General features: G+C 38.1%; 1 protein-coding gene across 2 annotated transcripts; it reads right to left on the reverse strand.

Moving 5' to 3' along the window:
* Positions 1-235: 235 nt before the first annotated feature.
* On the reverse strand, positions 236-25,422 carry urm1 (ubiquitin related modifier 1). Of its 2 annotated transcripts, none has more exons than XM_032570839.1 (5): positions 25,321-25,422; positions 23,571-23,641; positions 19,466-19,547; positions 17,737-17,785; positions 236-3,109 (listed from the first exon to the last, which is right to left on the reverse strand). In XM_032570839.1, the coding sequence occupies exons 1-5, from the start codon at positions 25,353-25,355 to the stop codon at positions 3,020-3,022; spliced, it is 327 nt and encodes a 108-aa protein (XP_032426730.1). In that variant the 5' UTR covers positions 25,356-25,422; the 3' UTR covers positions 236-3,019. The 2 variants fall into 2 exon arrangements, with proteins under 2 accessions (XP_032426730.1, XP_032426731.1); XM_032570840.1 differs by lacking the exon at positions 236-3,109 and adding an exon at positions 16,763-17,198.

Below are 25,422 nucleotides of genomic sequence, written 5' to 3' on the forward strand. Positions count from 1 at the left end.
TGGCCCTTTGTGTTAAAGGTGTAATTATGAGGTTAAAGTTGTAGACACTTGAGGTTTTGACATGACCAACCTAGCCATTGCGTAAATTATAGTTATTTTTGTTTAGATAAAGGTTTATTCACAAATAGAGATGTAAAACATAGAGTTTGTAGGAAGTTTTATTTAATAAAACATGGAGAGTTTATGGTCATCGCAAATTAAATCACAGGTGCGTCAGGAAAGTCAAAGACAAATGTTGAATATGGCAGGGTGTCATTTATGACAGGTCAGTAAGAGAGGTAATAATTCAGTATGAAACAGGTTTATGAAATTCTGATGTGGTGAACAAATATAATCTCAACGCTTTTTACAATATAAACATGTCCATGTCAAACAATTCAGTTCTGCTTAAATCCAATCGTGCTTGCAGTCAGAGCTGTTAGACAGAACCAGTTCGATCCATATTACAAAAAAAGTGCAATCCAAGATGGAAAAAACTCTCCAAGACAGGACTACTTTTTGGAAAATTAAAATAGACAGAGTTACTGACAGTAATTGGTCATAATGCATACCTTGAAAGTAGTAGGAGCAATCTTGCAACAGTCCAACACAACAACAGACACAGGTCATGATAACATAAGCCACAATAACTTATCTTTATCAGAAAGGAAAGTTTTAAGTCTGTTCTTCAAGGTGGGCAGGATTTGAAACTGGGAGCAGGTTCTACAGGAGGGAAGTCTCCCACTGTCTCTACTTTCAGGAACTGTAAGAGGAGATAGGCATACTGAGGAATTGTGGCCAAATGTTGAAAATGATTCATACTAAAGGTAATAAACACCAGGAAAATGGCAATCTATGTCAAGTAGTCCAGAGTATTTAACCAGTGCATTTTGTAGAAGTCTACAAACTGTGTTTAGTTTTTTTCTATCTGTTTTAATTTTCCATTTCCTAAATAGCTTGAATGAAACTCATTTAGTTGCTGTCTTACAAGACACTGACTAAAACTTTAGCACAGCTTTATTCAGCGATAAGAGGAACACTCAAGGTGTGGTAAAGTGTTACTTGTGCTTAGTCTGTACAAAAGTGAATATTTAGGATCATAAGTCTAAGTGGACAGAGGGGAAGCTTTTAGAAAGGAAAGTGTTGGGAACATAAATGATGGAAAGAGTGGAGAATAAAGACCCCAGGAGAAAAAAAAGGGTTGTTGAACAATAATAAGCAAAGTGATCCATAATGAATTTTGAGGGTTTTTTTCCAGTGTTCTGTGAATAAACGAAGGCAGTCGGTGGTGACAATGGTGGACTTGGGTTAAAGGCGCTCGTTTGTTTGGACAGGTCACAAGGGTAGGGGGTCAAATCTCCCCTATTGACACCCCAAGTGTTGCCACACTCACACACACACCCGCACGCACTGACACGGATCCCAAGTGTGTGCGTCCAGCACAATTTTCCCAGCGTTTGTGGATGCAGCTGATCTGGGAGAGTTCAACCTCGGGTGCGCTAACTTTTCACTGTGAGGTCAAGGGTGGAGGCGGCATTTGTATGAGGGAGTGTGTGAACGAGGGACAGAGGGGCAAGGATAGGCAGGGAAGGACAAAAAGAAAATCTTCATTGTCTTGAGCAGATTGCAAAAGAGAATCAGTGAGGGGGAAAGGGCACAAACTCCACTATATAGAGGAGTTTCACTTAAATCTGTTTTTTTAACAACTTAAAAACATATTGTTAAGTTAACCTTTAATAGTCCTGCATCCTTAAACACAAAGCTTTCATTTCTTTTGTTTCCAAGCACCAAATTATGTTTTGTAATCTTTTAAAATGTGTTTGACCAAGAGAAAGTTGGCCTTCTTGCATTTTGTCAGAGTTTATCTGGACTGTATTTGGTATTTCTCTTCAATTGAGTCTTTTTGATTACACGCCGGCAATTTATTCTGGTAAGAGGAACAAAGTGGACAAATGGAGAACAAAGTATGTGTCTTTTGCATGGATAGGATGGAACAGGAGACAGACAGACTGGGGACTCGTTTGCAGAACAAATGGTGCTGCTTCTGCGGCTGGGCACAGTGAAGAAAGAGCTGAGTGTAAACGTAAAACTCACATCGTGTACTGGTCCATCAACCAAGGGAAATTTTAAAATAAAGCCACCACTCTATCACACCGAAAGGAGCCACTAAAAGTGGTTCGGGCATTAAATGAGTTGACCTCCTCGGGTTCTCTATTTAGGGTTTTCTTGGTGAAAAATTCAGGGAAGACCAAAAACTGGCTGAAGAGATAATAAATGTACTTGCAGTAAGTGAGTGTTTTGACAATATTATTATTTTTAATACATTTTCAAATGAATTTTTTAAATGTATTTAAACATGCCCATCATCTGAATTTATTTAATGCAAGAAGTTGAGGTCTGAGGCAATCAAGAATCTATATCACAGTGTTTTGTTTAGTCAAAGTCTTTATTTCTGTCTAGTGCATAAATAACGGTGCCAAGGAAAATAAATGGCATTCTTGGATTGTCTGGTTTGCAAAGGCTAGCCTAAACCTTGTCAAAAAGAACGGCGCTAAGGTTTTTCAAGCTGCATTTTCTTTTGACTACTTTACATTTCTACAATTTTGTACAAAAAGATTAGTGGAAAATCAAACATAAAGCTATTAGGAACTCATTATTCTGTAGTTTCGGCATAGAACTGCATCCTCCCTGCAACCATTCAAAGTACAAGGTGCTTAGTGCTCAAAGACATGGCCAAGGAAAGGAATGCTGAAACCCAACCACCATAGAACACATAACACACACATAGTAAGGAATTGGCCAAGAACTATCTGGAAACAAATCTTTTCTGCAGCTCAGATGAGCTTCCTTCTTAGAATGGCTAAACTCAGGCTTAGAGATAAAGCACAGATCTCTGTCATCCAGAGGAAGCTTGGAATGGAGTCACTGCTTCTCCACAGTGAATGATGTAGCGGAGGTAGTGTAGGTTTGGATACCTCTTGGAAGTCTGTCTTTGAAGGAATGTCACACTCAGAGGGGGATTCTGAGGCTGATCCAAATGTCACTGGAGAGATTTTAAGTATATCCCTCCTGACCTGGGAATGTCTTGAGACCTCTCAGAGTCGACAGGGCACGGGATGTCAGGGTTTCCCTGCCAGAAGACAAAGAATGGATAGATGAAGAAAACCTTGCTATCTTTAGTATTGTTCATGGAGTAAATAAAGAATCCATTCAAAATTGTTTTTCTGCTTAGGCGTCTTTTATACTGGATGAAGCCCATTTTATGCTCTCCTTGATTTACACACATGATCACAGCACACTAGCTACTGCCACAGACATTGGCATAAGTCCAGTACCATTGGTTCTGCTTCTTTTTCTCAATGACAAAGTCATACTGGTGCTGGTGGCCCCAACCAACCCCCCCATGGTAGGGTAACCAACTTACCCTACCCTTGGATTCTGATATGTTGCACACTCCTAACCCCATCACACTCTACCATGCGCATAAAAGGAAGGTCACTGCTGAGCTTCCACTGTATTGTGGGTTTAAATCTTTTTAGATATCTTTAAAATGTCTGCCTTGATTCAAGTAGAATAGATGGGATTATTGTTAGATAATACACCACCAATTCCATCTTAATTTTTCTAATTAAGAACCTGTTTGCCTGCATTAAAGAATGAGTAGGTTAGGATGTCATGTAGTAAGAGTGCTTCTGTCATTGCATTGCTGCGTTGGGCCTGTGTCTCATGTCCAGAGACGAGTTGTGACATTCTCACAGGCTTTCAGGACCTTTATTGCAGTGGCAATAATCAATAGCGCTCCCAAAGAGACGTCTTTTGGCTGGCCAGGTCAATACCTGCCAATCACGGTCTGAATGGAAGCTCACACCCTCTTACTCAGCAGCTACAACAGCCTGCTGCTCCCAGCCTTCCTTGTCATTGGGGGTGTGTAACCGAAGATAGTCACGTTTTTACAATTTATAGATAATTCCATCTGAGCTTTACTATTATTATTATTTTTTAACAAATAAATTTTTTTCAGCATTATGTCAAACTAGTTGTAATATTTATTTTCTAAACATTGTTCACAAGGCAATATGCAATAATGCAGATGCGGCATTAGAACAGACAAATCTTACTCCATTAAATCAACATTTGGTTTTGGTGTTTTGGCTAGTGGTCACTGAGAAGAAGGGGGAAGTTGTTGTTTTTAATCAGCAAAGAAAATCATCACAGGTGGGTGCTAAAGGAAAGATGCTGTGGCTAACTTGCATGTTAAGGGAGAATACTTTAATACTAAACAATATGTTTTTAAAGGAACATAATTTCAGTCAGCATGTCTTCATATTGAGCTTGGATGTCATTTTGGGCACTGAACTGGCACCAACAAAGCCCTCACAACATGATGGAACCGCATGTTGAACATTCATGCATGTATTTGTGTGAATGGTGTGATGGTAGCAATGTTAGTAGGAGTTTGCCCTGTGACCAGTGGATTCAAACTCCCACTTTGTCTCCCTCATTCGTTCACCAGCCTTTCCTGCTGGTGGTGGCCAAAGGGCTCAGTGGTCCCTGCGCTGGTGCATGCCAGCTCTGGCTACAATGGCTTCAGTTCACCGCCATTAGCTTGCATCAATGTTGGTCCAAAAACACATCCAAATAAACATCAAGTTACATTTTTGGTTCCAAGTGAAGAGGGTTTTGGACAAGAGATGATTTTGCAATCTGAGAGATTTCAAGACATTTTCCAAGCCTGCATGAACAAATCCTGCTGAGTCAGGAAGAGGCCTGCTGTTAGATTCTTACCAAACAAATTAATAAAGTAAAAAAGGTTCTTCAAAAACATGAGATCATATTATCTTATGCAACCAAATCATTGTAAATGTCTTTCCTTTCATTTTTCCTATAATAAAATAGTTTTCCACTATTATTGTATATTTGTCACATTAAAGGTGGAAAACACATGAAAAAATAAAAATTGCCCATCTTTTGGATGACAAATCTGGGATCCTACGAGGGGTGTGAGAGATCATTTTATGTCTAATTACGTCAACAGGTCTACACATTTTTCTCTGAAAATTTGAGTAACAGGTGTGCTTGCAATAAAAGAACCACAAGTCATGTTTAAATCAGTCCTGCATTCCTTCACAGATGTCATGTTTGTGTTTTTAATTGACAGTTTGAAGGGGAAGTTCTGTGCTGCTGGCAGCAGTATAGATAAATTGACTTGCCATGTCAGTGGGTTGGGTGTTTCTTTTTCCTCCTCTTCTTCTTTAATTCCCAGGTGGCCAATATTGTTGTTTTGACTCAAGCACTTTAAAAGAATCGCTTCAGTACAAAATGACCCAAGTACATTAAGTCTGGTCTATACACAACACAATCTTGTCAGCACATTGAAACTAAGGCTTTGAAATAATTCTTTGACGTTCAAGAGAATAATATATTTTTTATGTTTTGATGAATTTAAAAGAGAGTAAATTTACCTTCAAGATTAATCTGGACAAATAAAAACATCATTCATGTTGGTCTTGCAAAACTAAATTTAGAAAGGCAAAATGTTGTCTATTTTGACCACCTTTGTGGCCTGATCTGTGCATGGTAATGGTGAGATAACTGAGGTCTTCTCCTCTCCCCTTCTCTGCTACCCCCCTGTATGACGCTGCTCATCTCCTCGTTGCCAAGAAACAGCGCAGCCGCTGTCAAAGAATTCAGGGGATGTTTGGGCAGCGGTGTGCTCGGGGGTGGGGTGCAGCAGCAGGTGCATGTATGTGTGTGTGTTAGGCATGTAGGGGTGTGCTTATAATGGTGGTAGAAATGCAGCAAAAGGGTGAAAGGAGTGTGTTCACCTGAGCGGAGAGAAACCACGAGGAGTTGTCCATTTCAGTTTTATTTTTGGTCTTAAAACAGGAAATGTATTTTTTTATTTTTGAAATAATTCTGATTTTCATGAGTGCAACACAATGCTATCCTTTTATGCATTATATTTTGTCAGCTTTTTAAGTATTTGCTAAAAACAACACCCATAAAGTTCAAATACATTTTTATGCATGTATTTGAATGTAGCTAAGCAATATCCTGTCTCTTTCTGTAGCTGAACTCGTGGGATTTGCTGCATTCAGAGCCCTATTGCTAATTATTTTGCAAAAAAAAAAGCTCTTACACCAATATTAATGAGAAAAGCACATATGACATTGTGGACACAGAAGCAATGAGGAAAATGCATCTTAATGATGGAAAAACTCTGAGCTCCAAGTAAGCCACTTTTGGTCTATCAGCTTAAAACAAACTTAATGAATAGAAACTCTGCAAACTGAATTTTAAACAATTGGATTGGTCTTTACAAAATTCGATTTGGCATTTTTTTTTATTATTGGACGTGGCTGTCTGTCAGAACAAAATGGTTTTTTTTAGCTCTATCAAACCTCATGATGAAAGGCATTTTCCCAACTCTTGATCAGAGTGTTGGAGACGTGCAAGGCAGATTTCTGAAGACCTACAACGCCAAACACTGCCTGTTGTATCCTGATCCCTCTAACCCATCTGTTCTAAATGTTTGCTGCACTAAATAATGCAAGCATCCAGCAAATTTCAACATGACAACTAACATAATTGACACTGGACATGATGCATTCAAGCTGTTGACATAAAAAAACGATTATGATAATGAAAAACAGATTATGGTTGGGGATTAAGCACTTTTTTTGATCACGTTTCATGGAGAGAAGTGTCAAAAAGCATTGGAAGTTGTTTTAAACTTAATGGGTGTCACAATGAGAAGATCTAGGGTTGGAAAAGAGAACTCTAACAGAGTAAAATGATACAATTTCATATTTTTAGATACTACTGATATGTTGATGTTTCTCAGTCCATTTTTGTGTCACTACAACGAAAATTAATCTGAGGTCTGTGAAAGTCAGAAGTTCCCAGTCAAATCTCAGTCAGTTGTCCAATATTGAACAAATTTAATAAAAGACAGACATGATGAAAAAGGGCTATTCAAGTCAGCCTATTTGATTAGGAATCCTGCTCCTTGTTAAATCCTGAATTGGTTGAACATTTTTGGTTCAATTTCATTCTTGGATACTGGCTGGTCGGTTGAATCAAGAAACGTAATAGAACCTGTTTGACAACACCAAGCAGAATGAAACATGTCATAACTTTTTGAAAAGTGTAAATCTCATTACATCTGGCATGAAACTAATGCAACTTCTCAGGAAGAGAACGTGATACTGACAGGCAAACTGAACTGGAGCTGAATAAAAATACTAACAACTCCAAACACCAACACATTTATAACATGTCATATTTTGTGGTCCTTTTGTTTTCATTCAGAGTTCCTTAATGCCATATTTTTGTTAATTAGTAGCATGTGTTGTTATTCAGTGGAAGATTTCGTATTTAATTTCTATATTTTGGTAATTTTGTCTATTCTCCTGGTCAATTTCTATGTCACGTTATGTAGTTGTTGATGTTATTATGCTTCATAAAAAAAGGATGTCTGGTTAATTCCCATGGCCCTGAGCATGCCTTGCTCAGTAATCCGTCTATGTTGCGAGGTGAAATTAGTTTCTCCTTCATAATGATCCTTTAACAACATCACAGCAGGTAGATTTATAGATCATGAGTTTGTGTCTGTCCACTGACCCTTTTCAGGGACTCTCCTCCTAATTTACTTCTTTGTAGATTTGACTCTGTGTGCTGGCTTGCCTAAACAGCCGTCCCACTATAAATTTCAATGACACCGCCTGGCACGGTGTCGCCTAACTCTCCCCTTCATCCTCAGTAGCAGCAGGGAGGAGATGCCTTCACCAAAGGAGGTTTATTTTAAGGATTCCCCTGTTTGCTCTGACTTTTCTCTCCCTCCTTCATCTCTCAACAGGACTGCTTCACAGCCCACCGCAGTCTCTGTGCCTCCCTCTCCCCCAGTAAGGCCTTTTAGCCAGCAGGTTAAACATTGATTTGTGAATGGGAAGGGAAGCACAGCAGCAACAGAGTGCAGCAGCCTCCTACTGTCTCTGTGTGTGTGTGCACACACATCGTGACAATACACCACCAAGACGAACATCCAGCATGAAAGGCAATGAGGCAACGGTCACTGTCTGTGTGTCTGCCTGTCTGTCTGTCTGTCTAAAGCAAAAAGAACACTATGTATTGAACTTTTTAATATTGGGTCGCGATAAAATCACAGAGTTTAATGTATTTTTGGAACATTTTTTGATAGAATGACACAAAGTAGACCATAACTGAGTAGATAAAGCTGGTAAAAATATAATCTCAGTATCAGAGAGATGTTTGGCAATTTTTTAGAGACTGTGAGAAGAATGTATTTTTAGCCCTCTTTACTCTGATAGTCACAAATAAAATTCAGCTCAAATTGATAACTAAATGGGGTCCACCATGTCATCAGGCAGGACATAACAGCCAAATAGTGTCATTCTCAGCTACCTGCACGTCTGAAGTAAATATTCAGACATGCTAAGTCACAAATTCAAGCACTGAAACCCCTCTTCCACCAACAACTGAAAGCAATGCATTCTGGGATTAATAGTTTTTATGCCAGCCCCCCTCTTCCCATTATGTTGTCCAGTCCCTTGTGGCTGGACTACATAACATTCCCCTCACTCTGAGACCCCAGTGAAACCAAATTACTTCAGAATCTATCTAATTGGTAAAGAAAGCACAATTTTACATTCAAATTAACAACCAAACAAATACTAGCCATGGACCAGGTCACAGTGTACCAAAACACGGACTGTTTAATCTCTCCAAATGTCCGCAGAAAACGTGTAAGCGTTTGTGCGCTCAGAGGTGAGAGTGAAAGCTCACCCTCTTGACTCCTTCCCGCCTCTGAAGAAGTCAAGAAAAAAGCAGAAGAGGGGGGGATCGGAGATGGAGGAGTTTGCTTTTCAGGGCTCAAAAAGGGGAAAAAAAGAGCAATGAATGAGTGACTGGCTGGATGAATGAGAGGCGGGCTGGAGCTGAGAGGAGCCCTGGCTGCGCGGAGCTTCAGAGGTTAACTCGGCTTCTTCAAGAGGGGATGAAAAGAGAAAGGGGGGGAAACGGATTGAGCTTTTTAAAGAGGAGGACCCCCTGCGCCTGCGGGGCGGGATCAGTCAGGATGATTTATTAGACAGAAGGGAGAGAAGGAGAGAGAGACGAGAGATGCAGGAGGGGAAGGTGCCGTTTGCAAGCATCAAAAACCTGCAGCGCAGACGCAGCACTCAAAAAGTGCTGATATGCACGACATGCGGATGGGTCTGGTGGTTCAAATTTCTGCTTCCCGTGAAGTGGGCACACTTAAGTTAACCGTTTAAAAAACAATTTAGACGAGCTTATTGTATTTTACGTTGAAGACGTGGTGAAAAGAACTATTTTTTTTCTAGATTTTGCTTCATAATTATTTTATTTTCACTCTTTTAAAAATATTAAATATTTAGTTTTCCTTTATATTTGAATTTAACTTTGGTGCAAAGTATGACTTTTGTTTTGTATTTACCAGACCAACTAAGAAAATGCAAAATAACAGGAGTTAAGTATTAAAAATATGGGGTGGTTATCGTAATCAGGAAAGAATTTCATTATGAATCACATCAATGTCAACCAATCACTTAAATAAGTAAAGAAAAACACACAAATAAAAGCACTAGTGTTAATTCTAAAGATCTGAATAATTAGATGAGTGCTTAAACAAATCAAAAATCAAACTAGTGTCATAAGTTTTCTCTTTGAGATTTAAAGAAGATTCTGAAAGCAGAAAGCAGGGAGGGTAAAATAAAAAAAGAAGAGCGGCACTAAGTTTGATCTTCCATCTTGTGGTATGGAAAGAACCAGAAAAATGCTTTACTCTGGTCAATTAGTGTATTTAGGTTCTCAAAACTGTCATGTGTTTTCAGAACCACGAGGTCATTCAAATGTTACTGACTGGCTGACATAAAAATTTGATGAACATTAAAAAAAAAGAAAAACAACAGAAATAAATCATGAACAAATCCAAACAGGATGATCGGTGCTCCCTTCAGCCATGTTGATGAAGGTTTTTTGCTTTCTCCTTCTCCATTTAAGTCAGAACTCAGCAGCTCAGGTGGAGACAGATTTTCCGGTTTCGGAGTCATCATGACGTGTTAATCAACCAATAAAATGTGTAGTTTGGATAATGGCAGGAAATACATAACTTTGGACAGTCAGTAATAAAAATAGATTTTTTTAAATCACATTCTTCTTAACAGAAAAGAAGAGAGACCAAAAATCTCAACTTTTCTCATATTCAGAATCAGCAAAATAAGATTGTTTATATAAAAGATAATTTCACATATAATGAGAAGCATTCAGCCAAACTTATTTTGAACATAATATGCTTCTGTTGAGGTGGTAAAAACATTAATATTTTGATCATTAATGGACGGGATAAGAGAAGGCGATTAGATCTAAAAGATTATCAAGGAAGTTTTTAGGTGACATGTTGACAAGTTAAATTGAGGTCAAAGTCAAATTTGTGTGCATCAATAGCAGCAAAATAATTTTAATAATGAGAATAGAATATAAACTACTTCTAGCTTGCCAACTGTACTTTTAAAACTACACTGTTTTGAAAGTGTTCTTTCTCACGCTTATTATTTTAGTTAGGTGTTTTGTGCATCTTAAATATATTTATGTGGTATGTTCTTGCAAGATACTAAAGGAAAATAAATACATTTTATATACATTTGATTGATAATAAAGTAAGCTATATCATCTTATCTTTACAGTCTGTTGTGTGGATAAAAACAAGGTCCAAACAAAAATTTGTCTTTGTTACACATTATGTAAAACTGTGGTAAATCCCACTTTCAGCCAGCTGACCAGCATAGGCAGGGCAGAGGCCACTCATTCCAGCACTAACTCTGACATCTTATTAAAATGACCTCAAACAGTGGGAATGGACCCAAAGTACTCATATCATAACTTTTAAAACGTCTGCACACCTTGATATCAGTAACCAGCAGATAATTACATTCTAAGAAATTGTAGGGATTTTGCTAATTTATTTAAGTATATTGTAGCTGTTAAAACTACATCCTTTCAACTTAAAAATGTAGATTAAAATCTACCCAAATATGATGGATTTTTTTTACATTAATCCTAATTATCAGTTGATATGGGATTTGTTTGATTTGTCTGTCAAACATTAATTCTTAGATTTAAATAATCAGACAAACATATTTCTAAAACATTTAACTTAAGGCATGACTTTCGGAACCGTGAGGCAAACAGCAAGCCTCTTGTGTTCAAGCAGTTAGTTTCCTCAGACACATCCAAAAGCATGTCATCAACACAAATCTGAGAAGTTAAATGAAGAAACAAAAATGGCAAGTTTTTTATAACAAAAGGAGACTTAAAGCTAAGCCTTGGGGTGCAACTACATTAACTTTATTAAAATTCCTTCTCACTTATTATATATATATATATATGGTTAATCAGTGAATAAGTACCCTCAATGTGGCCCTATCACTCGTTTGTCACATGAGTATGTTATAATCCCCTCGTTTTGTGTCACTTTCCTCAGAGGCCTGCAGTAAACTGCCCTTTGAGGAGCAGAATGGTTGCGCATGGCGCTGAAGGCACCGCTTTATCTCCAAGTGCCTGGTTACGGCGTTGCACTAGTTTGGTCACACAAGTGAGCGGGGGCCAAAAGAGAAACATTCAACACGTCATGCAGCGCGGCCAGAGAGTAAACAGTGTCCGGATTGTAATCTCTTTTTAGGGAAGGAAAATGGGGCTGTTGTGTCTTTAAGAGGGGTTGCTGGTCCCTCATCGCAGCTGCCGGCGTGTGTGCGTGCGTCTGTGCGTGCGCGTTTGTGTGTGTGTGTGTGTGACACAGAGGACAGCGGAGATTCATTACTTAAGCAGTACAATGGACATTTATCACCCCGTGGTGTTATTCAAATTCAGTACCAAGCGAAGACCTTCTCCAGTCCTCTCTCCGCCTTCGCATCGCAGCCGCAGCATTTAATGTTGGAGCAGGAGGTGCAGAGGGACGCGCATCCGCACAGTGTGTCAGTCAGCCAGAGCCCGTAAAGGATGGGTGGAGAGGAGGCAGGAGCGTCTGTCCGGAGAGTATGAAGCCTGCTGGCTCCGCAGCTTCTGACGAGAGGGGGGTGAGCGTTTGGACGGAGCACAGACATCCGAGGGGGAACGCACGATGTGGGAACAGAACCAAGGACGTGCCAGCAGGAACTAGAGCGCTTTCCATCTCTATTTTTCCCCCTTTTGGTTTCAACAGCGGAGGAAAGGACCACAGCCGCCCGACGTCCCTCTATTCAAACAGGAGGGGGATTTTTTTTCAGTAATTTAACAGCCGTGGAAAACCATTGTGTTGCACCTTGAGGCACCAGAATTGAGGAGTTTTCCTCTTTTCTGCACACACGGATGCAGGAATTGCGTTTACTCTCTCCCTGCCGCTCTCTTGTTGGACAGATATTTTTACTCCTTTTTTTAAAGCAATTTCTTACGAGACTATAAAAAATCCCATAAAAAATATGTCATTTTGGTTAAAACTGCAGTGTCCATTCACCCATTTTAAAGGACTGCTAAGATAACTTTAAAACTAAACCGAAGCAGATATGACGCTTAGAAACACAGTTAAAAGGCTGAAATGACTCTTTACGGTGTTTTAAAAGTGATTTATTTCTTTTTGGGGGTTTTAAATGTTTGATGTGTTCAGAAAGAGAGTGGAAGTTGTACTACAGGTTGTCTCAGTGCTGTCACTGCAAATGCATCCTGCTGCAACAGCTCGGAGATGGAAATGACAAAATAATGAGCTTTTCTGAAGAAATTGCTCGTCTAGGAGGCAAAGCTGAGCAGAATTATAATAACAGCAATAATTTAGAAATAGAAAACAGCTTTCTGCGTCACACTGTTAGGGGGCATGAGGGCAGCGGCAGCAGGTGCACCCAGGGGCCCCAAAACGGCCCCACACGCATGCACTGTTGGTGTGAGTTTTTTTTAAATTTTATTATTATTATTATTATTGTTATTATTATTTTATTTTCTCCCACACCTTTTATCCTGTGGATAGAGAACATGCATAAAGAGTCTTTCGCGACTGATTGTCCAAACGCAATTCTTGAGTAAAAATCCCATTCAGCCCCAAGAATTGTGTATGGACATCTGTTGCTGCAGGCTCACATTCATCAACCGCTGCCTTCCAGGCCTCCAACATCACCGAGACAGCCAGCAGAAAGGCCTTTGAGTCTCTGTTTGTTTTGTAACTGTAGCTTTTGCAGGTAAGACACATATCTAAATCTGCATGTTATTCACTCAGAGGATATGAACGCGAGTCTGGGCCAATAAAGTGACGGAAAACCTTTTTCTGCCTCAGACTGTGTTTTCGGCGTGTTTGCCCGATTAGTATTTACACTCTGTCGAATATCTAATCAAGACTGTTTGTTTTAAAAGGTAAATATCGACTGGATGCATTGATGTATCGACTGTATTTGGCAAATATGGTTGCAGGCTCACGGTGAGGCCTGCATATTGCACGGAGGCGCACGCTGTTGGTGACATGAGCCAATCATCGGACACGAGCAAAGAATGAGGGAAACAGTGACAAACCATCTGATAAAAAATTAAACTTAGTTATTGATAAGTGTCATTTTACTTTTAAAAAAAATGCACCTTTGGGTATTTTCAAAAAACGTGGATGTACCAACAGAATTGTATGATACGAATAAACACTATGGGTCTTTAAATCGCATTTAGCAGCAGGGACCCTAAAGCTATTTTCTATGAAATGTGACGCATCTTATTAAATGTAAAGGTGTAATACTTTCTGTAAAAAAAAATAAGGCTTAAATATAAACAATCCTGAACTGATGTCTTATAATGTTAAACATAATTGATAAATCACGTGGGACACTTTTTGGCCCAATTTATGACAGATTACATGTGCACCTTTATATTTGTATTTGAGGCTACAATACTTTCTATTAAAAATAAGGAAAACATATAAACAATCCTGAACTGATGTCTTATGATATTACATATAATTAATAATTCACGTGGGACTTTTTTATGTCAATTTTTGACAGATGCTTCATTCTGAGGAGAAAAAGCAACTGAAAAACGTAATAACTGCAAATAGTCAAAAACAATGCTAAAATTTCGAGAACTTATTATTATTGTTGTTGAAAATAAAACATTTGCTAATTCTTTCAGAATAACTATAAGGAATTATAAAATGTCCTTTTTCAATATATGTTAATTTTTTGCTGTTACTTATAGACTAATTAATATACACAGACACACCAACTGTCGACTCTCTCTCTCTCTCTCTCTTACAGACACACACACACACACACACACACACACGGACAAATGCCTAGGCAATGTGTGTATTGTAGTAGGACATTAAACGCTAACCTCTTTTAATACCAGAGGATTAATGCACAATGTTTGATCTTATAGCAGTGCGCAAAATGCAGCGCAAGTTTGACAGTATATCTGAAGGACTTAGCCTCGTTTATCAAAAATAAAGATGCTTTCGAAGATATAAGACTCGAAGACTTTCACTTCGTTTTTTAAAAGTAAATGAATGACTTCATTTAAACCACAATTCAGTAGATCTGTATTTTTCAATTCGCAATTCGTTTTTAAATGCCTGTGCACCAAACCCAGTTTTCAAAAGTATTTGCACCTGGACATGAGAAATTCTCGCGATAGTTTGCTTAAGGGGAAATATTTTGGTTAGGATAAAAAAATAAATAAAAAAAAAAACAGAGGCAGGTGAAAAAGTGGACAGGTGACATTCTCTTAAACAGTACTACTCAAAGTCTCTCCAGCAGGAATGAAAAATTAAAATTTTTTAATTTCTAACAATTTTGATTTCAATGTTACTATAGAAAAGGTTTCACGGCTTTTCTTATGCCTGCAAAGATTTCTTTTCGCAGAAGAGGTTTTCATCATCTTTTCAGCCTAATCTTTAAATATGAAGCCTCACACTTATTCGTCCTTGTTGTTTACTGTCTGTCTATTTACCTCAGACTGAGCTGTTTATTCTGCTGGTGTGAACTGGGCATGTCTTTATGATGCTGAGGGCAGGAAGGTCGACCATCATGTCTCCCGCTGAGCAGCCGGTGCGCAAGCTGTGACCTTAAATAATAATCCACTACTTCTGAATTTGCAAAACACAATTTTAAAAAAAAAAAAAGGATAAAAAGTTGACGGAATAATCTGAATCAACCACAGAAAATGCAAGTATGTTAAATTCCTAAATATATATGTATTTTTTTTCATAAACTAAACATTTATTTTAAACATCCTTTAGCCAACAGACTCTGCGCACAGCTGCAGATACATGTGTGGGATCATTTCCCTCCACTTTGTAAGCGTGTCTCTCGCAGACAGCCTCGGTATATCCTGCAGCAGCTGACACAGTGCAACACTTTCTCCTCTCTAACCCCCTCACAGCCTCATTAGCATTTCCTTTCTGCTGCCCATTATAGGCCGGTTTCCCGTTGCAAATCGGACTCCACCACCGAGAAAAGGATTTTTAGGTCGCCTCGGGCGTTCAAGAGAGGGCAGCCCGGAGGCTAGACCTCGACCTCCCGCAGTGGTCCTGTAGTTCACACCACCTCACACACACCCACACACCCTGTATGTCCATCCTCCACCTCTTCGCATGAATGGGCCATCCGAGTGTGGCTTTAGCTAGGTAACAATCAGCCCCAAGTTGAGTCTAATCATCATAAAAGTGCGGCGGGATCACAGAGCTGCGCTTTAATCGATTTTATAAGCTATCAAATATGGAAAGGTGCTGTTGGATCTTAATTAGGAAAAACGTTTGGAGAGGCCTCTGTGAGCGGTGTGTTAATGAATTTAGAAAATAATGGGATGTGTCTAGAAAAAAAAATGCATCAATTGAAATAATAGCAACTAGCACTTAATACTTTGAAACAACTATAAAAAAGTATTTTTTTAATACAGAGAATCGAGACAAAATTACCTTTTGTGAACCTAATTTTTGAAATACATTACATAATAATCTATTGCAATTTATGTACGAAAATACCATTAATAGCAATAATGGTATTATAAACTAATATCAAAAATTAGAAATATTTATGCTAAAATTTGATTAAAATATTTGTTTCATTTTGTAATTTATCATAGGTTGAAAAAATCTATTTTGAAATATACAATAAAATTAATTATTTAGCTGCAAACAGTACAAATGGATCACTACTAGAATTGTTTTTTCAATCTTATTCACTTTTTTGTTGTATTGTCAGATATTCCTGCTTTGAAATAAAAACTATTATTATTATTAATAATAATACAATAGAAGTACTTTATTCATCCCAGCAGGGAAATTACTTCGCAGTTACAGCATAGTAAGTAATAATAATAATAATACAGGCAGTGTAACAGTCATCTTGCAATCCAAAAGTTGTGGGTGTGAATCTAGTCTCCTGCCACCTGTCAATGTGCCCTGGGCAAGGCACTACCCTCAACTTGCCTAGAGCAATCTGTGTATCAGTTTATGAAGGTGTGTATATTTGTGGTTCTGGTGTGAAGTGTTTTGAGAAGTCAGTGTGACTGGAAAAATGCCACATAAATTCAGTCTATCAACCATTTATTTTCAGTTTATTGGAAAACAATACATACATTTAAATGAAAAAAAATTACATAAATTTCAATGAAAGTAAGAAAAGAAAATTAAGAAAATGTGGGAACTTGCATGATGAATAACATACTGTAAGGCATAGCTGTAAAGAGGAAAACAGTTAACTAACATATCAACCAAATCTGTAATTATCTTAATTTTTTTTTCTCATGAGTTAAAAAAAAATTAGATTATGTTTCCACATACTTAGGAGTTTCAGTGTCCAAGATTTTAGTGATATATCTTTTTCAATTCTGGTCTTTATTGAAAACTCTGGGCTGGATTTTTACCTGCCTTGTTTGATCAAAGACTTCCACACAATTCTAGGTTTTCAGAAGCCAACTCTGAAATTCCCCTCATTCCTGCTGCACAGTATCAGCTGTACAGTTCATGATGGCGTTGACGCGTCATCAGCGTCCAATAGGGAGAGTTGTTGTTTGCATGTGAGAACAGAAAGGGGAGTGAAGGGTGTAGAGGTCTGGAACTGTTATATATGTATTATACACATCATGATGTCTGTCCTTTTAGTTATTTATCCTCCGTGAAGCGTAGAAATAAATACAATGTTGTCTTGGTCTAAGAGTTGATAGTCCAGCTCCCCCTGATGTTTAAACACACAAAATATTCAATACTTATTGCAAGCAGAAAATGAGGGAGAAATAACTGTGCTTATTAATATGAATATATCTATTCCACCAGTGCTCCCAGTGGGGTTCAATCAATGACAAACTTCTCAATTTATTTACACCCTGAGCCGAGTGTTGTAATCAGATCAATTCATTTAAAACTGGGCCGTTCAGGCCACATGTGCATCTAAATATGTGTTCAGCTATGAGACCCCAAGGACAAGCTGCTTCCACATTTTATGAAGCCATAACTGACTGGGAGAAAACGAGCAAACTCAATTCTCTGCATCAGCAAATATGCAGGTTATCCCTCCCCCTCAAATTAAAAAGTCATAATTTTCCTCTGTTTTGAATGTACAGTTTAAGTTACATGATCTGAGATCACTTGATAATCAACAGACAATATGTTACACATGTCATGCATCCCCCCCCACCCCCCTCCCTCACACAAACACGCACACACCTAAATTCCCCCCACATCATTTGACAGTGAACGTGACTCCAAGGACTCACCATTAGCTCCCAGTCTGCATCATTGATAAGCACCAGGATCCCAGGCCTCCTGTGGGAAAACGCACCGCTTTAAGTCAAACGCTTGTCCCAAAAGTAACACACAGAAACGCAAAAAATACCTATAGTTACCCAAAACAACCGCCTCCAACCCCTGAGCAGGACCTCACATCAAAAATAGCTCCCTGGAAATTGCTTCTGAAATTCACTCCGAGAATCTACTAAAAAAAATATTAAACTAGATTGATTTCTGTGTCGGAAATATTTACCATTAAGTCCTTTCAATTTAAGCCTCGCCAGTTTCACTTAGAAATAAAACAAAACCAATGGATATCCCTGAAACAATATCATGTCTAAAATATTTTCTGCCTTTTTTTTAATTGCAGTGCAATATATAATAAGTGCAGGACAAGTCTTTGCTCTTTTAAGGTCACATTAGAGCTGTGTGAATTAAGAAACATGAACTCTTTTGTTTGTTTTTCTGATATTAATTCAATGAATATTTAAGAAGTCTCCTGTTTTTCTTAATCATTTTGTTGATTTCCATACAGTCAAATGCAAAACAAAGTGCTTTCCAGGGGTTCAAAACAACAAAACAGGCAGGCAAAATGTTATTACAACAGAAAATACTAAGCTAAATAATAAATAGACAACTATCTTAATATCATATGAAATGTAGAACAGTGGAATCAAAATAGCAATAAAGAGTGCAACAACAAAAAAAAAAAAATAGTGTAATTTACATAGAAAATGCATGCAAATCACTAAATAATAGACACAGAAATGTATGATGTATACAGACAGTTTTCTGGAAATCGTCCTTTATATTTATCTGGATTCTTTGTATTTAATTAAACTGTAAATAGATATAATTAATTTTTCATACAGCATAACTTTGACCCAGCAGGCTGACGTAAAACGCTGGCTGATTCTGACATCGAAGAGGAGCAAATCATACAAATATGCTTTTTAAGAATTTTGTAAAAAAAAATAAATAAATAAAAGTGTGACTGGAAATCTGTAGTTTCATATAAATAAGTTGTAGAGGATTATATCTTATGACAGAGGTAAAAGCAAGCTCTTCCAAACAGATGTTTTCAAAAGAGTTAAAGTCATGTGCATGCTGAGATAATGCCAGAGGCATATACTGATGATGGCTCTCATAGTGTTCCTACCCACCACACAGATCGTCTCTGACGTCAGCAAGAAAGGGCAATGCAAGAGGAAAACAAACACACACACACACTCACGCATATAAAAAACAAAACATGCAAAACAATCAAGGACAAAGCAAGAATTGCTAGTGTCCAACAAGACTTAAAATAGATCTAAATGATAGGGTTTTGGGTAAAAAAAAAGAAGGAAAATGTATGCGGCCAACATGTCCAGCTTTAATCTAATCGGTGAGGTTTGTAGGTAGGCCAGCTTTTTCTCCATTCATTGGTTAGACGGTGCTATAAATAGTAGCGAACAAAGGCAGCTGTAAAAGTCAGCCAGTCCTATAGGACTGCAGAGAGCCCCACACACACCAGCACAACATGAGTGTGACGTTATCACGCCACACACTGAGGCCTCCAACTTGAAACCAAATCACGCAGGAAAAAATGGTCTTAAACAAAAACTCCTGCAACAAAATATGTGTTTTTAACACAAGATTCCAGAAATTATGTTTTAGTGGAGAGTATTTAGGCTTCCAATGTCCGCAGATCAAGTGTATGTCAAGTGCACTCACACTGTGTCTCCCTGAACAAAGAGCTCAGGCCGTTCCTTCAGCAGGTTCCGTTGGATCCAAACCAGCAGCTGCTTCATGTCCCCTGAAAACCAGACACATATTTCCATCACACTCCCTCCAAAACATTTACCTTTAGCTGGTGTCTTCTAAAACTTCAACATTTCCTTTATCCCTAAGAACAAAAGCAAGATCCCAGCAGTGTGGCTGCAGAGAACAGATTTATGTCACACACACACACAAACGCAACCCAAACACATGCAGACAACGCAGGTCGCAGGTCAGGGGTTGGAGGTCAAGGTGCATGGTTCCAGCCTCCCGGTCGATGTGACGCGACGGAGGCACCAGGTGGGGCAGGGGGTGCACGAATATCTGCGCCCATGTATGTATATTTATGAGTGTAAGTAGAGGAGGGGGGGAAAAAAGGGGATGCTAGTTGAAAGGGGGAAGGTTGTCTAGAATAAACTGTCAACAGCAGCACAAATATCATTTATTTTAAATGCAGAAGTCAAACCAATGATGGATGTAAATACTTAGAGGCTTAATGTTGAATTTAATGGGTTAAAATTCATAAAAATTATACTTAAAAAAAAATCTGGAATTAATTTTTTAATTGACTATTTTTAAATAATTTCATGTTTCTTTCTTTGGAATTAAAAAAGAAATAACATTTTCTCTTTGCTGAATTTTTGCTACATATTAAATGCAAGGCTTCTCCATTTAGCTTAATTATAAGCCACGCCTGCATTTTCTATTAGTCTGACCTCGTCAACAATCAGACTGACCTTGTCTCAACAATAGGCTGAACCTCACTCAGACTGAGCAATGGAAGAAGGGCTTAAAGGACAAATCCCCACTAAAAGAGCAACTGTGAATCCATGACGGTTACAGCAACCATTCCCTTTAACATTTAATGTGGTGTAGGAGTATTCAGATGTATTTTATAAGAGGAGGAGGACAGATACTCAGACAAGCAAAGAAAACAACAACAATTTCCACAATCCTCAGATGGGTTTTGCCTGATAACTGTGTATTACTCTGCGACTCAAGTATCGCTCGTCCACAGGTCTACAGTTGCAGGTAGCCGCACACACACACAGATTAAATTCAATTCAATCGCTGAACTTGACCGCTTCACGCAAAAGAACAGAGGAGACGAGGGGTTCAAACATGGAGAGAGGGAGCATAAATGAGGAGGAGGGGAATACAGCAGTAGGAGGAGGAGGACAGGGATTCAGGTGTGAGGAGCAGGTTGAAGCTGCAGCAGGAAGCTGTTAGTGAGGAGATGGAGAACAAGCAGAGATTACTTCATATTTAGACATTTTTTCATTAAATCATTTTAGGAAAATGCAAAAAAAAAAACTCATATAAATATACTGTATATATATATATATTTGTGTGAAACAAGGTTGAATCTACAAACAATCCTATGTTTAAAGATTTGTGTTATTCTAACGCAGATTTTACCCCAGACTCAGTGGGATTTGGGTTTTGTGTTTCTATATTTTTGTTGATTCAAAATAAAATATTGAACATATCAAATAAATCTTTGCTCTAAAAACCTACCTCTGTCTGTTCTCTGCAGCTTTAAGGACGACACACACGGCAGATTATTTGGGTTTCTAACCTCAGACTCAGATTAACTAAAGTGCCGTCTGACCAGTCAGAACTGCATGATAGTTTATAATGACTTCCATATAAATAAAAGAGACAATGTTTTGCAACCAATGCACACTCACACTTTCTCTCACACACATACACACACTCACAGTAACGGGTGGTTACTGACCTGCAGTTCTACGGGGCTAAAAACAGAAGCAATCACTGTACCCATCATAACTCCTTCTTTGTGCCCTCTGCCTTTGACTATTAGGATTTCTCTCCACCATTACCTCTTATTCACTCTCTCCCATTTACCTTTTTATTTCATCTCTCACACACACACTACCCCTCCAGACATTAAAGTTCCCCTCTTATCTCGTTATCATTTGCCCTCTTTTTTTGCATTCTCTTTAAGGAAACACAGACAAACATATTATACTTGCACAATAAAAACAAAGTGTCTACAATCCGGTTAGCTTTTTTAGTAAAAGAACTATAAATTCCTCTAAAATGTCACATAGGTTTAATAACAGGCAGCTAAATGAAATAAAATAACAGCAAGAGTCTCAGCTTTGAACAATTTCAAATACACTTTGCAGTGCAGGTAGAGGAGAAGAGACGCAGATGATAGAGGAGAACATGCGTCACAAGATCCCAGTGCACCCTGGGATACAGCTGTGTAGAAGGGGAGGGGAGCGAAAAGGCGCCATTTTGATGTTTATTTAATACTAAAGCCTTTTCTTTTGCGAACGCGCTTTATTCAACTCCATTTTTCGCTTTTCTGTTTTAATGCGATTACGACCGTCATGTGAAGTGTGTGCAAGGGGGAAGGAGAGGAACGGGGTTCCATCTATCTGCTGATGTAATGGGCAAAACTTTAAAAAAAATTGGGGGGATCCTCTGGCTATAGGGGTTTTGTTGTGTGTGTGCAAACAAGAGGGGGGACGGGTCTTTCAGTTGAGGGTCATCAATCATTGGTCGGGGTCAAAAAAGAAATACGAAGGATTCAGAACCAATTATATCAACCTTCACTGCATCCCCCCTCTGTGCTCATATACACACACACACACATACACACCCTCATATATATAGGTTACGGATATTTTCAGAGATCAGAGAGCCAACTCAGCCAGGTTGGATGTCTGCTCAAAACCACCAAGCTCAGGCAAAAAAAAGTCAAAATGTTTAGAATGCCTGCCAGAAAATGTAGGATTTGAGATACTATTATGGAAAAGAAACAAAGCTCCTGACAAACACACACAGAGACCTACAGGTCATCTGGTGGAGCAAGGTCAGACATTCCCTGTTCTGGTCAACTTTTGTCTCTGTGCTGTCGTGGTAACATCAGCACCCTGCATGAACAGCCATTGTTTAGCCAAAAAGCAGAGGCGTGTATTCCTCCTATTTGTCCTGAACACAGACAAAAATCGCTCAGTAGAAATTTTTATTATTGTTTTTTTGCCCCTTCTATGTCTTGTGAAAATTACAACATATATGTGTGAACTTGAGAGTTCATGTGAAAATAAAATCTTATTTTGATGTTTCAAACAAAAAGGTTTTTGCTTAACTGAGAACTAAATAATATTATTTGGTCTTTTGACAACATACACTGTCTCTCAGTACTCGTATCACATGAATGTGTTTACATTTTTTCATGATATAAGAACAATCTTCAATGGGTTTTAATGGGATTTTATGATTGACTCACATTAAGTATTCTAAGATAGTAAAATGGATTGAAAAAGATGAATTATTTTTCAATTTGCTTATTTTATTTTATTTTTTTGCAACTAAAATATGAAAATTGTGGTATGCAACGTAAAGGATCAGTCCCTTTACATCTGATCCCTAAATGAAATACCTAGTAACCATGTATGTTCAATAGCTTTTTTATAAGCAAGAGTAAAATTTATTTTATTTTTTAAGTTTCTCTGGTCAAGTTAGATTGACCTTTTTAGCTCTGATGCAAAACACTAGGTTTGGTGGAAAACATAACACTGCAAATCACCCTGAATGCACCACTCCCATAGTAAAACATGACAGGAGCATCATGCTGTGGAGATATCGAAGCTGGTTAGAGCTGATGGGAAGCTCATACATACTAGCTAAAAATCCTGTAAAAGACAGCTTTGAGACTGAGATGAAGGTTCTCCTTCAAGCAGGAAAATGAATCTAAACATACAGATACTATCGAATGATTCAACTCAAAGCTCACTATTTGAGCTTTGAGTTGTATTATAAAGCTATTTAGGAAAACAGTGTAGCAATTACAACCCTGAAAAGTATCAACGGGCAACAAATCTCTAGCAGATGTGGAAGCAATATAGCTGCTTATTGCGACATAGAAAACAATTAATCACCACTGATTTGTTCTGATACACATGAAGTTGCATCGTAACCCTAAGCAGGTGTACAGGAGGCCAGGTCAAAGCTAGGTTTGTATATAAACTGGATGACTTATTTTTAGTTTTAACTGCTGAATTTTAAGGTGACACGTGGTACTCACATGGTTCAGACTGGCTCGGTAGAGTCACATGATGTTCCTTGACACCATCAAAAAGTAGCTCTGCTCCTCCTCTAAATAAAAGAACCAGGAGTTAAATATTGAAAATAAAACTGAAATACACCAAAAACCTAATGACAAATTTCTCTGGAAGCTTAAATAACAAATAAGGACTAAACCAGGATTTTAATTAGAGAAATGTTGTATAATGACAGACGATTATGGGGATTTCTCACTAGACAGTTATTCAGCAGAAAGTCACCCTCTCTAAATCGGGTAAGCCACGAAAGTTAATTGCAAAAGAAGCTCCTGGTTTACAGACTATTGGAAAGTTGAGTGGAAGAAAAATGTGTGATAAATAGGTGTAAGGAGCAAGAATGACTACAGCCTTGAGAGAAAGCCCATTCAAGTATTTTGGATTGGATTGCCAGTTACATAATCTTTTTTGGTTGTTGTTTCATTAATTGCAATCCGTAAAAGAAGTTTGTTGCTCTGTTCCTGGCTGCCATGAATAATCAGACAAAACTTAATTCTTGTTAAGCATCCAGCCAAAGTGAAACAGTGTTTTTCCAGTAATCAGTTGATAATCTTTGTTAGCTCCTGTCACTGTTCCGACAAGAAAGACCCTTAATTCTTACCTTGCTCCAATGGAGACTCAGTGAATGATTGAAAAGTTTAAAAGCACTTGGAAGAGGAGACATCTCTGAATAATTTTATATAGAAAGTTACCCTCTATAAGGAGGACATTGATGTGATTCATGAAACTGAGTCCTTTCTAAAAAGTGCTAACATTCATTACAAGGGTAAGTGGCTCAATGAAAACTTTTGTAATCATTGCTAGATGACCAACATAATAAAGTGAGCAACTATTGTACCATCTGCTGCCATTTATTCATATATTTTGTAATTTGATTCTGATGTTATAGATCAGCAAGCAATGCAGCTTCATAAGAGATATTCCATACATTTTTAAATAAACATATTAGTAAAACATTTAAATATTTAATACGGTTTTTATGCCATTATAAATTTATATTGTCAATAAAACTCACATCTGCAGTTTAAAAGAAATAAAGTATCAAAATATGTCAAAAGTCATCATTTTAAATCTTTTAAAACATATCCAAACAGTTTTCAAAGAAGAAATTGTTGCAACTTTATTATCTTCATATGACCTCATATTAAGTTAAGACTGTTATTTTCTTTAACTAATTCAGTCGTAAAATTCCAGACTGAGTCAATTTTCTTCGAATTAAACAGACTTTTGACAGGTTGGTACTAACTTATGTTTTGTATTAAGGTTCTTTCCAGAATATAAATTCAACAACCTGAATGAATGGAGTTAAAACATAGTTAAAATCTCACAACTTTCGTTTAAATGAGGGTTTGTTTTGTGGTGCTTTTTAGCAGCCTCTCAGTGCTGATGCTTCTCGCCAGGGCTCATTAAGCACAGTTATCAGCTCTGTTAACAGCTGAGAGACCGTATGTGCAGACTGGACGGATTCGACTGAAATGCGGAGATCAGCTAACTTGCAAAATGTCCATGTAGGCAATAAAGTACATGTTCTGTTATGTTGTTGCTCTGAGAAAATGTGTCTGCAAGGTGTCCGAACTGTTTTCTGCTCCGTTGGCGCAATAAACAGCCAAAGGCAGTCAAGGTTTACGAGAATAATATATTCCGAGTGAACATATAAGTGTGTCAGTTTCAGAAAGCTAAACACATACAATCGAGGAAAGTTTAAAATGTACCTACCCAAACTCCAGATGAACAGCAACGGGGGCTGCCATGTTGTCCGCACATGCAGGAAGTGACGGAAGGCTAAGGCGGAAGTAACGTATTCAGTCGCTGTTCTGT

The sequence above is a fragment of the Xiphophorus hellerii genome, chromosome 8 (assembly GCF_003331165.1).
Source record: "Xiphophorus hellerii strain 12219 chromosome 8, Xiphophorus_hellerii-4.1, whole genome shotgun sequence".
Taxonomy (NCBI): domain Eukaryota; kingdom Metazoa; phylum Chordata; class Actinopteri; order Cyprinodontiformes; family Poeciliidae; genus Xiphophorus; species Xiphophorus hellerii.

Excerpts from the sequence above, each read along its gene's own strand:
- urm1 (XM_032570839.1), bottom strand. The coding sequence starts at position 25,355 with ATGGCAGCCCCCGTTGCTGTTCATCTGGAGTTTGG. Across the intron at positions 23,642-25,320 it reads GCTGTTCATCTGGAGTTTGG|AGGAGGAGCAGAGCTACTTT; the intron begins GTAGGTACATTT and ends TCTTTTATTTAG. Across the intron at positions 17,786-19,465 it reads TTTGTTCAGGGAGACACAGT|GAGGCCTGGGATCCTGGTGC; the intron begins GTGAGTGCACTT and ends GTTTTCCCACAG.